The sequence below is a fragment of the Mesoplodon mirus genome, assembly GCF_964341445.2.
Source record: "Mesoplodon mirus genome assembly, chromosome: 9".
Lineage (NCBI taxonomy): Eukaryota > Metazoa > Chordata > Mammalia > Artiodactyla > Ziphiidae > Mesoplodon > Mesoplodon mirus.
In genome coordinates this window covers 51,200,893-51,219,159 of record NC_138985.1, presented here as the reverse complement: position 1 = coordinate 51,219,159, position 18,267 = coordinate 51,200,893, and the positions used below count along the sequence as shown (strand labels likewise).

At 33.5% G+C, this 18,267-nt stretch overlaps 1 protein-coding gene across 6 annotated transcripts in view; it reads left to right on the top strand.

Moving 5' to 3' along the window:
- Window positions 1–18,267, top strand: part of PHF14 (PHD finger protein 14) — a 203,148-nt gene that overhangs the window by 83,299 nt on the left and 101,582 nt on the right. For 5 of the 6 annotated variants that reach the window (XM_082632055.1, XM_082632060.1, XM_082632058.1 and 2 more), the window contains exons 15-16: window positions 7,792–7,842; window positions 7,964–8,085. In XM_082632055.1, coding sequence (XP_082488181.1) covers window positions 7,792–7,842; window positions 7,964–8,085 — 173 coding nt within the window. Of the gene's footprint in view, window positions 1–7,791; window positions 7,843–7,963; window positions 8,086–13,814; window positions 13,978–18,267 lie in introns of those variants that run through there. The other variant, XM_082632056.1, reaches the window with a different exon arrangement.

Below are 18,267 nucleotides of genomic sequence, written 5' to 3'. Positions count from 1 at the left end.
CCACATTTTGTTTGTCCATTCATCTGTTGGTGAACACTTGGGTTGCTTCCACCTCTTGACTTTTGTCAGTAATGCTGCTATGAGCATGGGGTATACAAACACCTGTTTGAGTTCCTGCTTTCAGTTCTTTTGGCTATAAACATAAGAGTATAATTGCTGGATCATATGGTAATTCTATGTTATACTCTTTGAGTGACTACCAAACTGTTTTCCACAGCAGCTACACCATTTTACAGTATCACCAGCACTACACAAGGGTTCTAATTTCTCCATATTCTTTTTTTTTTTGTGGTACGCGGGCCTCTCACTGTTGTGGCCTCTCCCGTTGCGGAGCACAGGCTCCGGACTCACAGGCTCAGCGGCCATGGCTCATGGGCCCAGCTGCTCCGCAGCATGTGGGATCTTCCCGGACCGGGGCACAAACCCGTGTCCCCTTCATTGGCAGGTGGACTCTCAACCACTGAGCCACCAGGGAAGCCCTCACTGTGGTTTTGATATGCATTTCTTTGTTGGCTAATGGTACTGTTGATATTGTAAAAAAAAAAATGGTGCAGGCCCTTTTCCCTTTCTGCTATCTATGCTATGTTACATAGTGCAAAAATGATGTTCTAATTGGACTCTTTAACAAATGAAAAATGACAGAGATTGTAGATCTGTTGTAAAGCGTTAATTAATCCTCTGTCATTATTGCCATCATCACTCAATTTTAGCTCATATGAACTAAGAAAGCAAAACCTAATGTGATACTATGATGAAGTTCTAGAAAAGCACTCTGAGGAGTAATTAATTGAAACATTGTACACATAGCACTATTATATTTTGCTGCCCTTGTCACAGTGTAATTATGTTTTTTGGTATGTTTATTAGTTTAATGAATAAACAGAGACTCTTTACATAATAAAGACCTGGTCATTTATCTTTAAATATTTAAACTTCTGTTACATGAATGCTAGGATAAGTTCAGATAGTAAAACTGGGACCAACAATTAGAACTGTGTCATATGGAACATGCTTCCTTGTTATCCAGAATAATTGAGGCTATATGACTATCAGGGATATTTTTGGAAGAGTTTTCTGCATTGGGTAGAGAGTATTATATGAAATAATATTTGATTTTAATTTTAAGATGCTTGTGAAATAACCATGATTAAATTCATTTGACCTCAGTATGTTGTGGGTTTCTTCTTTACATTTCTAGTCCAATAGCCATCTTTATTCTCACAGTTACTCAGCAGCCTCGTTATCTAGGTACCTCATGCCTTCACTTAGAGTTCCAGTATCTTTTCTGGATCCTATGTTCAGTTATTTTAGTAATGCTTTTGCTACTGTCCTTGATTCTTTTATCCTCTTACCAATCTGAACTCTTTCTTTTTCCATTCCTGCCTGAGGGTTGCCAGAGTCACACGTAAGTGTGTTCCTTTGAGAATTTTTTTTCCAATTTGTTAGGCATTTTCTCCATACGCATCTTTAAGGTGAATGTAGTTTTATATCATTATTAAGGGCATTAAAATTTTGTCTGATTCTTAAATTTAAGAACAGTTTTGATTATAGTGAGATTTTGAAAGATTTGAGCAGTACGTGACTGTTTTTATCCTTCACTTTAGTTGCACTTACCATATTTATAAATCATTATCCATTTAATTATTTGTTTGGTATCTGTAGACTCATGGACCTGAACCCAGGTGGACAGGAGCTGTCCTGTTCACCACTATATGTTCATTACCTACCACAGGAGATACTTAGTTTGTATTTCACAAATGAGTTCTTTTCTCTTCCACTGTGGCTATGCATCTGAAGACAGTGTACTTTGAAAGAGTCTTTTTTTCTGGCCCTTTATAGTTAGGAAGGGAATTAGTCCCTTTCTCCTTGTATATTAATCATATTTCATTGGTGAAACTATAGAATTACTCTAAAGATAGCCTGGGATACTTCTCTTTAAGTACCTTGTTAGACATTTTCTCTGCATTTTTTTTTTAAATGTGGAAACTTTTCACTTGCTTTTAGAGAAGGAAATTACTTTTGAAGAAAATATAAATTAGCTTAATGTTCCCTTTGAAGTTACTTTAAAATTGACCTTTGTACTTTTTGGCATATTTTCTAATAACTTTAATGTAACTTGAAAGCTTTCAGATTTTCTTTTCGTTTTCTTTTCACTCTATGTCATCTAGTGACTTTTCATCTTTTATACAAGTGCCAAAGGGACTTGTTGAGCCTATCTTTCCATAGTCTTTTACACAGTGTATCATCTACTCTCTTTGAAGTTGTCAGATCTTTCTTCCTGTCTCATACATTTTTATATTGTTTTGTATCTCTCCTTTTTTGGGAAGATAAATGCGGTAAAAAGTCAAAGTACTTTTTAGCAGCTTTGTCTGAAACCATATTGTTTTTCAGGATGCACCTTTTCTTATAGATCATTATTTTGGAAATAGACTTAAACACATCGTTAATCTGTTTTCCATTTTATTTAACAGTATAAATCAACAGCCTGTTAAAGTGCAGTCTTCATTTGAGAGATAATCAAATATCCTAGAGTCTGCTTTCATTATGGTTTTTTTTTTTTTTTTTTTTTTTTTTTTGTGGTACGCGGGCCTCTCACTGTTGTGGCCTCTCCCGTTGCGGAGCACAGGCTCTGGACACGCAGGCTCAGCGGCCATGGCTCACGGGCCCAGCCGCTCCGTGGCATGTGGGATCCTCCCGGACCGGGGCACAAACCCGTGTCCCCTGCATCGGCAGGCGGACTCTCAATCACTGCGCCACCAGGGAAGCCCTCATTATGTTTGTTTTAAAAATATTTTTTAGATGCTAGTTCAGTAGAAATATAGAAACATTTAGATTCAGCCCTATTGAAATGCTAAAGTGTACTAGGCATTCATGATGCCCATGTCTTAATTTACTTGTTATCTTTATACTAATTGTTTTGATTAAATTAATGCAGTTCTGGGAAGAAAGGGTTATACATGGGGGCTTTAGATATCAGAGTTATTTTTGAGTTTATTATCAGACCCAAGGTGAGATCTGAAGTACTAAACGGATTATATAACCTGTGTCTGTCACAGAACCTTAGAAGAAACCCTAGCAAAAATTTTTGTGGTGAACTAAACCATACCTAAGTCACTTTGGCTCACTTGGAAGAGATCCACTATGGGTATCCTTAGGTCAAGTAATCGTATTCAGAACCCAAAGCCTCCTATGCTTTTTGCCTCTTGGAAATTCATCATTTTTATTTATTTCCAGGAGCATGGAATAAAGGGAACAAGGACGAGGCAGAGCTTCAGGATTTTACTTATTTTGAATATTCCGTTATCTATGAGAAGAGTTTTATAGAAACATTTATTACGTAGGATGTATCTTTTATATTTTTAGGCTTGTGGTTATTTTAATTTATAGTGTTAATCCAATTAGATCATGATATTCTTTTTATTTTCCACCTGTTTTTCTAACCCTGTTAATATAAAGTAGATTAGATAAAAATAAACTCTACAGCCAACTGACAAGAAGGGAAAACATTCATTTTGGGGGATCACCATTCCATCTGTTGTATGCCGATAGCCCAACGGAAACAGGCGGTGCTTTTGTTCACACTTTGTTTATATATATAACATTTTTCTTTTGAATATTTTATTAGCTTTAATATATGATTATTTTCAATATAGTTTTATAATTGGAAAACAAATACTTATATTTTAAGGAAATATATATACTGTATATATTTCATTGAAGCATTTTGAACAGCTGCCAGACAGCCCCGACATTTATTCCTCAGCATAAATCTGAAGATATTTTAGCTTGACAGGTTTTCAAGGTTTGACTATTGTCCTAATTAACATTGAATTTGGAATTTTCTCATAAATAAGCATTTTCTCTTTTTATATATAAATTACGTAGGAGGGTATCTTTATGTTTCATCTAACCATGTATGGCTTATTTATTGTCATTTGTATAAATATTGATTTGTCATCAAAAAAATAAGTGTTGAATTTAGAGAAATCAGTGTACAAATGAATATGTGAAATCCATCTTAGTGATGTCAAAGATGCTGAGACACTGTCTTTTAGTTTTAAGTTTAGTTCATTTGTGAAATGAATCATTCTAACCTTGGAAAAATCATCATGCATCTGACTTAATTGTAAATGAAAACAACCCAGCTCTAAACAATTAATTAAAATTTGTTGCATGTTTTCTAGTCCAAATGAGTGAAGTTATTGAAACATTTAATTATTTGTTTCAGATGAATAAGCTATTAAAATGATGCCTATAGTTAAAAATGTTTTATTCTTTCCTAACTTAGATACATTGTCTCTAATATCATGCCACTCTTTGTGGATGATTTTATCACATCCTGTTTTCAAGTAAATGTACCAAAGACAGATAAAGAGCCAGATGATCTAAGCAGCTCAGAATGTCAGTGTTCCCTAAGAAAATAAAGTTCTTAAAAACTAACAAAGAAGAAAAAAATAGGAATGTGTCAAGATTTGGAATGATTTTCAAACTTTCATTTACTTTTAACAGTTTAGTAATTGCAAAAGGAAGCACAATTTGGAAATATACCTTCTATCATTTGGAATGTCTAGATAATTTATCTGTGTTAAGTTCTAAAGCACATACTTGTTAAATAATGTTTTTCCTTCTTCTACACCCTGTGTTCTCCCTTCTGCTTTATTTATCTTGTTTCTAAAATAGTGTCAGCCTCAATGTATACCATGAAATGACAACCTGGTTACAAATACTTCTGTACATCTAAGATGGGGCAAGCTCTTTTATTATTGAAATTATTATTTGATTATTGAAATTTGTTGGATGAGCCAAGCATGTTTTTTTTTCTTTTTTCCATCGTTTCTCCCTCTTTTTAACTCCCCTTATATTTTCTGATTCATTCAGGGATACCATGTTTAAGATATCTTATCTGTTATGATTGTAGGCAGGTATAACAGTTACAGTTGCTGCCACTTCATTAAAACTAGAAAAAAACCCCCACAACTCTCAGCATTTTCTTGGTTGGGGAACTTGATATTGTGAAACACTGTGTTTGGATTAAATCCTCTTATTTTCAATTTATGGAAATACTAGTTGTGTGATAAATGCTAAGGCTTGTTGCAAGTTATTTCGGTAATGGATCATGTTAGTCATTGTATGTATAAGGTACCAAATTGGATAGAATATAGTGTCAGTTTGAGGTATTGAGGTCTCCTCTCCATTGGGTAAATTGTCTCATTGTTTCAAAATATAAAAACTCTTCATTTACGCCTCACGGTATTACAGTTTATTTACATATTCAAGTGAGAATAAGAGATTTGCTTTCTTATGATAATTTGCTCATCTCTACTTGGGATTAAATTATTAATCTTGGATTTATCATGCAAGAAAAATCACTGAATTGAGAGTTGAGAGACCTGGGTTGAAGTTTACCTCTGTCAGTTATCAGCTGTGTGATCATCAAGTCATTTCCCTGGCCTGCTTATCTCAGAGCTCTAAGATGCTGTAATTTCGTGTTGCTTGTAACAACTCTGGTTTTCTGGCTAGAATTTGTTTATGTTGCTTACGTTTAGTTATTTAAAATTACTGCAGGAATACATCAATGATTACCTTTTTGTAATATTGATACATACATTTAAAATGACTGTTTTAGATAATTATATGTTTATTCATTTGAAAATATTACTTTAATAGAATATAATAAAAAGGAATTTATAAATGCAGAGGTATGTAACTATGTCATTGTGTGATAGGATCATTCTGTGGCATTATGCTTTTTGATGCTAACTGCAGTATGGGTTTGAAGAACTTCCAATTGATGGAATCAAACCAGATGTTCAGAGATTTAAAGTATTAATCAGAAATGGTAAATAATTATATATCTTCAAAAGAATTGAAAACATGAACTTGGAGCATTCACACATATACTTCAAAAATTAATTCAGTGATTAGATGATTCAAAAACGATGACTCAACAAAAGATGGGTTGAATGAAGAGAAATATGGAAATGTGTGAAGGCCTTTTGAGCATTCTTTAGATGTTTATAGAATTAAGATAAGTAATTTCAATATTTTCCCTTTGATATTGGTTATTAATTTTGATCACCTTTTTGAAATGGATGGCTATATGCATAAATTATGCAAATTGAAAATAGATTACCAGAGAAGGGAACAGTAATTTACCCTTTTTGTCAGTTGTTTTATCATTTGTATTATCTAGTGTGTTCGTCTGTGAGTTTCAATCGAAACACTTATTATTTATTTTATTAAAACAAATTTATTGAACTTTTATGTAATATGTATTGTATTAAGTTTGAGTCTAGAAAGATGAATATGACATGGTCCTTACCAGTTTTGGGATAAATTGCACTGGAGGACAGAAATTGAAGCACGAGGAAAGGAGCGTCACAGAGGGGAAAGGTGATTATACAAAGGGCTAGCCATAAGGTTTTAATTAGGACTTGGAGAAGTGTTGTCAATATTAAGGGCTGTTTTCAAACTTTAATGTGTGTATGACTTACTTGGGGATCTTTTTAAATGGCAGGTTCTAATTCAGTATGTTGTTCTGGGCATGAGATTCTTCATTTCTAACTCCCTGGGGATGCCAGTGCTTATGAACCATGATTGATATTTTGGGAGCAAGGCTTAGTACTAATTCTTTGGAAGTAAGAACAGATGTAGGGCCTGCATTTAAAACCTTTTCCTAGGTATAGTTTTACTTTTTCTTCCTTATTTCTTCCATAATGTAATTAAAACATACTGATTGGCAATATAAATGTAAATGAATATGTAGTCTATAAATTTACTTATTTTGAAAGGCTAATTTAGTCAACTCTTGGTTATCTAGGGGCAGATTAAACAGAGTGCAGTTAGCCTGGGTACTGAATAACAAGTGACTCGGTATTGTAGAGAATTGAAATGACAGTAATTTAGAAAAACATTAATGTTTTTTATATTGGACAGCAATTCTCTTTAGAATTATTTGGTACCTACTCTAACGTGGGAATGATCTTTGATCTCAACAGTCAGGTAAAGTAATTTTGGGGAATGGTGCCTCCTTTTTCTTTCAGTCTCTCTAAAGAGCAGTGATCTTCACATGGGGATTATAAACCTCCAGAGGCTGTGCTACATGGGTGGAGATTTTTAACGTATTGGCTGCAAATCCTATTGTACTTATATTACTTTCAAACATATGGATGTCATCTTTCAAATGGGAAATGTGTTCTGAAATACAGGACATAATTTTAAGTAAATAAGCTTGAGTCACTTATACCATGATTTTTTTAGTTAGTTTTATTTTAACTAGGATTGGGAGACATCTGATACCTTTGCCTCCCACTTTTTTACAGCTGTTAAAGATTGTTTATGTTATTTCAAACATGTTTGTGCACGCATGCACACACACAGAGGCATACAATAGATGTGAGTCCAGGTTTAGCATTTTAGCTCTAGAAGTCGTGTAAGTTATGAAAATTTAACTGTTCTGCATAAATCATCATTTTGTGATGTGTATGAGGTGTTCAGAAATCTTCAAGCTAATTTTGTAGAACTTATTTTTCTTATCAGATACCTGTGTTATTTAACAGTAAAACACTGTCACTGTAGAGTGTATTTAATTTGTCTTGTGTTTATTTCCTCTGACATAAATTGTAATAAAGTGCAATAGAGCAGTACAGCATTAATTAGAAATGCTGATTTTCCAAGTGCTTAACTGAAGCAGTAACATTTAACAGAGAAAATTTATTTTTATTATTAATTAAACATTAGATATTTTTGTGGATTTTTCTTTTTTTTTTCTTTCTTTTTTGTTTTTTTTAGAGAACCAGAGGACGAAAACGAAGCTTCATTCCTGAGGAAGAAAAACATGAGGTTGGAATAAGTTAAGCATATTTTACACAATCTAAATTTGAGAAACTTTCTGGCTTAAAATTATTTCTGTTTTCCTCATATCCTGATTTTATGTTTTGTTTCATCCTCCCTTGTGTGGCAGGAGAGAGTTCCTAGAGAGAGGAGACAAAGGCAGTCTGTGTTACAAAAGAAGCCCAAGGCTGAGGATTTGCGAACTGAATGTGCAACTTGCAAGGGAACTGGAGACAATGAAAACCTTGTCAGGTAAGCTGGATGCTGAGACCTTGTCTTTGGGGGATTAAGGCTCCATCTTCATCATTTTCTCATCACAGATATAATGGGGAAAACAAATAACAGCATAGGGCCTTTCTTAAAGTCTTATTTAGTGGAAACAGTACTTCAGAAACAGATTTCATCCACTTAGTAACCTGCCACACATGGTTATTCTCTGGATTTAGATGTAACTAAGAGTGATTATCTAGATTTTGAACAAAAGAGAATTAATTTCCCATTGACAAGAGAAGTTGACCATGCTCTACATATAGAGGCCACAAAAATATATAATTTGATCCAAACCCTTTGTGCTAAGATTATTATGTTTTATCTCATAAAACAATAAAATTACTAAGTTCTGTTAGCATATTATAAAAGTTGAAGTTTATTAGAGAGAATGATGACAGATACTTTTTCTTGACAAAAACTTCGTTAGCACTTCCTTATCATTTTTCAAAACAATGTGTTAAATGCTTCTCTCTTATGAAATAAAGAAAGGTGAAAAGATGGCCTAGATAGACATTTTTTGTTTTTTGTTTGGTTTTCTTCTTTGCTTCTTGGTTTTGTTTTGTTACTTTTTTTTTTTTTTAAATCAGACATAATTCTAATCAGGAATCTCAGCTGATATGGTGCAGTGGCTATTCCTGAGCATCCAGAGACTGCTAATTTTAGCCATTTGCCTCTCTTGCTGAGATGAAGAAATTGCTCAAAGCCCTGGGTGAGATGAAGGAGTGGGGGGGTGATCAAAGGGAGACCTCATCTAAATAAAAGAGGTATCCTCTTTCAAAGGACAGTGACACAAAGAATCTTTTAGTATGTTACAGGAACGCTTTCTGATTTCCTTCAAAAATTGTCTTTCGATAAAGCCCTATTAAACTAACTCATGGCACAGAAATTAAATGTTTCAAAAAGAGTAAGTTGATAAAATGCGTATTAGTACTGTTACAGGATTTTAAATATTTGCTTCCAAAATGATGTCATTTATTTGTCATTAAAAGTATAATTTGTTTGCTTTAATTCCTCAAGTAAAGGCACCTGGTTTTAAATTTCATGAGGTTTTTATAACGTCACTGAGAAAGGTAATGAGAAAGTAAAAATTCCAGTAAAGAAATACAAAGTGCTTCAACAAAGTTGAGAAAGTCTATCATATTAGGCCACTGGTTTTTGAAGTAGTTTATGTAGAATATCATGAGAGCTCTCCTGGAGGTTAAACTCAAATTTTAAGTTTAAGGTAAATTAGTTCTAATGTCAGAAGATACACATGAATAATTCTGACTGCAACATAATTTTCTGATTTATGTAAAAAAAGAAAGCATAAGCATAACAGAGTGGAGTACATAAAACAACAAAAATAAACAAAAGAAAAAATTATAAAAACAATCTTAGGTAATGAACAAAAATTCAGTCTAGAAGAAAATTCCCATGGAGGTTGAGGGTGGCATTATAGGGCATGATCATTTTGAAACACTAGTTAAAAACTTAAGAGACCTGGTTATACTCTTTAATTATTTAAACCTATGTAAATATCTACCTCTAATTTATTTTTTTAAGATAGTAGCTTGATTCAGGCCTTGTTGCTATAGGCCCTATATGTATTTGCCAGGTTTTTATTTTATTTTTTTGGTTATGTATTTGAAAGAAAGAACCTAGGAAATAAATACAATTTTATTTTAAAAGCCACTTAATACAAGAGCATCTCCAAGACATTGTATTATATAGTTGTTTTAAAAAAAAATAGGTATCATCTTTCTTTGATTGTTGATAAGATTTTTAATTAATATTATCCTTTCCTCATTTAATTAGTTCCTGTTATAAAATTTTCATCCTTAATTGCATTATTATAACATTCCAGTGTCTGGGATTTTTGTGAAAGTCTTGTGAAAGGTAAAGATACTTTTGTTACTCTAGAAATGATGGATATACAAAGTCTTTTTCCTTAGTTTTGCCTTGTTAAGAAGATAACATCACAGATTTTATACAAAGGTTTTAAAGAGGTTATGAAGAGGGAATTAAATGTTTTATAAATATTATATATTAATAACATTTCTGAGGATAAAACAATCTGGATATAAAGCAGTGCCATCAAGTGTTTTATGGTTATAATATGATTGTTCTTTAAATATATATACACACACACACACACACACACATATATACACATTCAGTTTAAGCACATTGCTCTTGGGATAAAGAAGAATTTTATGTAGAATTTCATGTGTTTAAAAAGGTACTCTTATAAGCTAGTATCTGCCATTTCCCTTAACATCTCTTTTATTTAGTAATTGGCACCATCATTTTTGCAAATCTGCCCCAAAAGCCCACACTTTTATGATTAAGTTGCATCTTAAATATTATGTTAAATACACGCTATTTTTAACTTTATTTTAAGACATTTTAAATTACACTTTGTTTTCCCTAAAGATATATTTCAGTGCTTGATCATTATACTTACTATGTATGTCTATTAAGTTCTCTTATAAAATTAAACTTCTTGGATCATAATTTAATTTACTTAATCTTTTATTGAATTTACTGTATTCTCTCAAGTTCCTTTGAACTAATGTACATGACTCTTTAGAATCAGCAGTTTAGCAGTTTTGATTTTGAAACCACACTTCTCTATGTAATTCAGGCTGTATAAAAAAGTTCTTTCCATTTTTTTCCTTTCTTTTTCAGTTATTTGTATATATGTATACGCTAATTTACATGTATAATTTTTTAATATCACTAGGAAATTGCATTCAATTTATCAGTTAACTGTAAAAATAGGTTCCAGATGTTATTTCTGTTTTGTCTTTAAGTTTTTCTCAGGCCTTTGGCAAGTAATTTAGTATTTCTGGGTCTTAGTTTTTCCCTCTGTTGTACATGATCAGAATTGTACTATGCTCCATTACAGGCTTTGTGAGTAATTCTGTATGAAATAGTAGGGCAGTGGTATTACTTAGTAATTTAAAGAATACAGGGCTTCCCTCGTGGTGCAGTGGTTGAGAGTCCGCCTGCCGATGCAGGGGACACGGGTTCGTGCCCCGGTTCAGGAAGATCCCACATGCCGCGGAGCGGCTGGGCCCGTGAGCCATGGCCGTTGAGCCTGCGCATCCGGAGCCTGTGCTCCGCAACGGGAGAGGCCACAACAGTGAGAGGCCCGCGTACAGCAAAAAAAAAAAAAAAAAAAAAAGAATACGTATATGTGGGCTCTGAAATAAGGGTTCCAGTTGGTAAATATGATACAGTAATAATATAAGTGCATATTTTTTACTTTTCAGAGAATGTGCATGTTTTTGTATTTAATTATTCCTGCAATATGAAGGACAAAAAATTTGAATTTGTTGAAACACGTTCCCTAAAATGATTAGACTAATAAACTATTTCCGCTTAACATGGGAAATATGAAAATTACCACAAGGTGTTAAAGAGAAAGATGGTTTACAGTATCATATGGATTTAAAAAAAAATAGCACTTCCTTTTTTTGCCATCTACTTTTTAAACTTAATTAAAATTTGTCTGCAAAGTTTCCAGTTGAAAATATATTCCTTTATGTTATTTAGTGCAATTAAATGCTGAAGGCCAAATTGAAACTGTATTGGAATTTTGAGGTCTTTTGGGGTATTTATCTCCTTGCTGTGGATGTTCATTGTTGGAGATAGTTTTGAGTCCTTAGTGATATCTTACTTGGTTTTGCTTCCACAGTTCCTGGGACATTTAATGCTCAGTAAATGCTTGGTAAATGAATGACTATGCCACATAAGTAGTGACTGATTATTATTTGCTGAATTAATAAAAAAAAACTTTTACTATTATAATTTATTCCTAGAACAAACTGGTCACTCAGTGTAACTATTTGATGAAGACGTTTAAAAGGCTTAATAAAGGAGGATTACTTTCATGTCACTAAAGAATAGTGGATGCGTTTTTTCTGTGTATTAGGTAAAGAACTAGGAATCACAGAGTTGAGATTAGTTGATACACTCGTGACAGTAGAAATGATTCTTCTTTTTGAACATATTTAATTTTCAAAAGATAGATTTTAGAGGTAGGTAGGCTTTTCTTCTCTGTAAGTTTTTATTAAACTATCAAATTAGGAATAAGACCAAACTTTTAGGCCTCAAATTTTATCTTAACTGTGTAAACTCATTGTGACACATTTTATTACTTAATGGGAGATAGGAGGGAGCAAAAAGGTCTCCTAAAACTAAGAACCTTAAAATCCATTGGTCCTCTTAAATAGCATCTTTAATTTTTATCTTGTATTGTGGCTATTACTTAGAAGCAGTGAAGGTAGGAAATGATCTATGAACCTCTTTTACTTTTATAGCTAAGTCTACACCATTAAATGTTTGCTGTATTCTCTTCCTTATTTGAAGATATGGCAAGTTATATAGATATTGAACCATTTTGGTTACAAGGTTAGGATGTTTGGTCTGTTAACAATGTTGTTAGCACTTTTATTTATTTCACAAGTTAAACATCTAGCTTCTGAGTGCCTTCCCGAAAACTGAATTTGATGGTATCATAAGTTATTAGGAGCACCAGCACAGATTCATATTTATCAGATTTTTATTTCAAATATTAGTCTCTTTGATAAATCAGATTTTTAAATTTTTAATTATGTTTCCTGTTCTCACTGGTATGGACGCTTATAGATTGCCTGGGTCATAGTAAGGGGTGTTTTCCCCCAGAGATTTGATTAGATCAACAGAGCAAGGTTTAATTGTAACTTTAGTTACTATGTTCACAGAACATAAGATCGCTTTAAATAGATTGTTTTAAATTACTTTAAAAAAATGAAACCTAGTTTCATTTCTTTTAAAACAATTAAGATTGCATTTGATAGGTTGCTTAAAACAAATAGAATGATTTATTTTATTTTGATTATACACTTACCAGCTTACTGTTTCTTATGCAGTTTATCACATAATAATCACTCTAAATGGTAAAATTTGCTTATTCATGTAGGAATATCAAATGATTATAAAGTGATGGTGCAAATGTATATTATTTGGATACTTATAAATTAGAACTTAGAAACAAATAGAAATTTAAAAATGATTTGTCATCTAATAAATTTCAAATTATTAAAAACATTTCCTGCACAAAGACATTTCTGGCTAATCTTCTGTTTCTTTTCCTTACTTCTACCAATAATTTCAAGGATAGGTTTTAGGTTTTTGTTTTGTTTTGTCTTGTAACCCTGAGTCAGTGATTGGTATAGTACAAATTACTGTATTCTAAAGGATTGTTTCCAGAGCTTAGATTTCTAATATTTCTTTCAATTATGTGTGGTAAAATATATCCCCTCCTGTCACCCTGATGTCCTCTGTGATATGCCTTTCTTCACGTTTCACTGCTGTTAGCTCTGGAATATGTTTCACTTGGCTTTTCTCTCTTGACAGTATGACCATCTTAAAGGCAAGGTCTCTGTTTTACTTATCTTTACAGCTCCCATGTTCTTACTCCAAGTCACTGAGTAAGGGGCGCCTCCCCATGGTGGTTAGTGACTTACATACTTCATAGGAGGTTGCGTTAAGGAATCATTGGCCAGATATTAAATCTTCCTAATTTTTATTTTTAATATAAAATAGATTTAAAATAAAAATCTAATCTAAAAATAGATTTAATATACAAGGCAAAGATAAAGTAGCATATCAAAATGTCTCAGAAAGCATATAGACTTCTTGTAACCCATAGCCTGAGGAAATATGCTGCCTAATTCTTTTAACAGGGTTCACATCAAAAGGGAAGATAGGGCTTCCCTGGTGGCGCAGTGGTTGACAGTCTGCCTGCCGATGCAGGGGACACGCGTTCGTGCCCCGGTCCGGGAAGATCCCACATGCCGCGGGGTGGCTGGGCCCATGAGCCATGGCCGCTGAGCCTGCGCGTCTGGAGCCTGTGCTCCACAACGGGAGAGGCCACAGCAGTGAGAGGCCCGCGTACTGCAAAAAAAAAAAAAAAAAAAAAAAGGGAAGATAAGTGTAGCGTTCTAAATACAAGCTGATGAAGCATTAGGAATTATTTGAAAATTTAAACAAAGGAATATAATTATGACCTGAAACTTTGTTTTCTTAGTTTTTTAACTGTTTAAAAAACTTTTACATTTATGTTATTTTTTTTTTTTTTTTTTTTTTCTTTTTGCGGTATGCGGGCCTCTCACTGTTGTGGCCTCTCCCGTTGCGGAGCACAGGCTCCGGATGCGCAGGCCCAGCGGCCATGGCTCACGGGCCCAGCCGCCCCGCGGCATATGGGATCCTCCCAGACCGGGGCACGAACCCATATCCCCTGCATCGGCAGGCGGACTCTCAACCACTGCGCCACCAGGGAGGCCCTACATTTATGTTATTTTTTAAACAAGCATTATAAGAAATAGTTTATAGAAACAGCTTTTCAAGGAAATTCTGATATGAATACCAAACAATAACATCATCTAATGCTTAAGTAAAATTGAAATTCAATAAAATTCAAACACCTATTTCCGTCACATTCTGGAGGGTTTAACATAATTATGTCCCTATTTTGAGACAATATTTCTAAATTTTCATTTTGTTTAACAGTTTATTTTTAAGATTTTTGATTTTAAAACAATAAATTATCAGGTCTACTTTAGTTTTGAAAGTTTATTATAGTTTTTGAAAACCAAGTCATTTAATTGTATTAACTTAAAAAAAAAAACTAGTTAATTGAATCAGCTTAATACCAGAAGTAAAACTCTCTAAGAATGCCAATATTTAATATGTGAGTAATGTTAGAATGTGTGAAGAAATCAGCCTGAGCATTAATAAACAAAAGATAGTTTTCTTTTTTTTTGTCAAAGATAAGTAGGAAAAAAATACAAATATTACAACTATTTAAAGTTTCATAATGTATCACCCTTCCTGATATGTTTTTTTAAATAGGTATTTTGACGAAATATCTTAGTAATTTCGGTATAGACAAAATATTAAAAATCAAGTAACAAAAATGGCTGTATCTACTTAGAAACGTAATTACATGTGCTTTGTTTCAGTGTTTTAAAATCCAGACTGTGTAAACTACTTAGAGAAACAATAATTCAACTTCCCAGAAGTTGTAAATTCTGAATTAATGATGAAGCAAGCTTAAACAGTTTCATGGAAATATTTTTTTCAATTATTAAAATGTATTTATAAATTGTCTTGTCCGATTTAGGTGTCAGGACAAAATATTTCCTATTTGTTCAAGCTTAGAATATATAGGAAGTAGTTTCAGAATTGCCAACCCAAACCACAGCAAAAAAGTAAATCTAAGTTCAGTAGTTGTTTGGGTGTGTGTGTGTGGTAAAAGTTACATACAATGAAATGCCTAAATGTTAAGTGGATAAATTAGTGAATTTTAACAAAAGCATGCACTCATGTAACCCCCATTTCTATCAAAATATAGAACATTTTCATCACTCCCCAAAAGCTGTGCCCTTTCCTGGTCAGTCCCTCTTCTCAAAGGCAACCACTTTTCTATTTTTTTCCCTTACAAGTTGACTCCTGTAGAGTTTCATATAAATGGCATGTTTAGTATTTATTTGATGTCTGCCATTTTATTGAGTGTGTGAGGGAATCCCACTGTGGTTTTAGTTTGCATTACCCTGATGTATAATGATGTTGAGCACATTTTCATATGCTCACTGGCTATTTGTATGTCTTCCTTTGTGAACTAATTCTTCTGCTCATTTAAAAAAAAATTGGGTTGTATGTTTAGTATTGAGTTATAGGAGCTTTTAATATGTTCTGGATTTAAGCTTTTTACAAATGCATGTTTTTCAAACATATGCTCCTTATCTATGGCCTGCCTATTCATTTTCTTAATGGTGTTAAAGAGCAGAAGTTACTAATTTTACTAAGTCCAGTTTATGATTATTGCTCGTTTCCTATCTAAGAAGTCTTGGCCTAGGTCCAGGTCACAAAAATTATCTCCTTTGTTTTCTTCTAGAAGCTTTATGATTTATCTTTTATATCGAGATACGTGATTCATCTGAAATTAATTTTTATGGTCTCAGGTAGAGTTAAGGAAGGTTTGTTTATTATCCCATGTGGGTTTCCAGTTTTCCAGCACCATTTGTTGAAAACGCTTGCCTTTCCACATTAAGTTGCTTTGGTTCCACTGTTAAATATCAATCGACATTTTAAATGAGGGTCGATTTCTAGACTTTGTGTTGCGTTTCATCAAGGTATGTACTTATTTCTGTGCCAGTACCAGTTGTCTTGATTCTTGAGGACTTATAGTAAGCTCTTTTGTTTTTCTGGATCCTTTGCATTTTCATATGAGTGTTAGAAAGAGCTTTTTATTTTCATTAAAAAGAAGAAAGTCTGTGTATAATACCAAAAAAGCACAGGCAGCAACAGCAACAACAAAAATATATAAGTTGGACTTCATTCAAAATTAAAAATGTTTGTGTATCAAAAGAATCTATCAACAGAGTGAAAAGGCAACCCATAAAATGGGAGAGATATTTGCAAATCATATATCTGATGAGGTATTGATATCAAGAGTATAAAAAGCACAAGAAATCATCCACAGCTATAACGAAAAAAACCTGATTAAAAATGAGCAAAGGACTTGAATAGACATTTCTCCAAAGAAGATATACAAACGAGTAATAAGCACATGAAAAGATGCTAAACATTAATCATTAGTGTAACTCAAATCAAAACCACAATGAGATACTGCTTCAGACCCATTAGAATGGCTGTTATTAAACAAACAAACAAACAAAAATAGAAAAATAACAAGTTTTGGGGAGGATGTGGAGAAGAAGGAATTTCATTTCTGAGTGTATACCCAAAAGAATTGAAAGCAGGGACTTAAAGAGATACTGTACATTCATATTCATGGCAGCATTATTGGCAGTAGCCAAATGGTGGAAGCAACCCAAGTGTCCATCAATGGATGGATGGATAAACAAAATGTGGTATATGCGTACAGTGGGGTATTATTCAACCATAAAAAGGAAGGAAATTCTGACACATGCTATAACATGGATGAACGTTGGAGACCTTATGCTGAGTGAAATAAGCCAGTCACAAAAGAACAAATATTGTATGATTCTACTTAATATGGGATACTTAGTCAAGTTCATGGAGAAAGAAAATAGAATGGTGGTTGCCAGGAGCAGGGTGACTGGGGAGTTAGTGTTTAATGGGTACAGAGTTTCAGTTGGGTAAAATGAAAAAGTTCTGGAGATGGTTGGTGGTGATGGTTGCACAACAGTGTGAAAATACTTAATGCTTCAGAAATATACACTTAAAAATGGTTAAAATGGTAAATTTTATGTATATTTAACCAAAATTTTTCAAAAGAAGCCTACTGGGATTTTGATTAGCTTTGTGTTGAATACATGGATGAATTTGGGGGAACATTAACATCTTAACGGTATTGTTTTCTCACCCATGAACTAGGTATATCTCTACATTTATTCAGATTTTCAAATATCCATTATTTTTTCTCATTGGATGTTTTTGTAGTTTTCATTGTAGAAGTCTTGTATGTCTGTTATTATATGTATTCCTAAGTATTTAATGTTTTTTGATGCTACTGTATAAGAATAAAATACGATTTCTTTTAACTGTTTATGCAAGTGTTGAGAGCTACCAGGAGTTGAGATAGTCAATTAGGATCACAAGCCAAGCTGAAAGTTACAATTAAAATTATTAATTTGTTGCAGTAGTATAAGCAAGAGGCCAAACAGGAAAGGTTGCTGGTTCCCGGAATGTTCTATTTCCCCCCACTGATAAGGGTCTAGTGGATCGGTGCCGAAATGGGGAGGGGTTGGGGCATTAAGGTCACTACTGAGGCAGCCTGGACAGAAGGTCCTTGCTGTTTAATGGACCCAGGGGCTGGAGGGGAGGAAAAGGAGAAGTGGTAGGCAGTAGAACAGTACTGAGTCAGTGGAGCAAAGTGTCTTTAAGACCCCTCAATGAGGAGATCTTGGCATAGGTGCACAAGCAGTCTTTCAGTCTGGCTTTTCCATCCCCCACGGAAAGAGGCCCCAAAAGTTGGATCAGCCTTACAGTCCTGGGATAAACCCCTCCAGGTCGTGAGGTATTGCCTCTTTTATATGTGTATTTTTTGGGGGGGATTTCATTTGCTAATATTTTGATAAGGGTTTTGTGTTTCTATTCACGAAAGTATTATTCTTTTAATTTCTTAAGTCTTTATCAGGTTTTGTTATC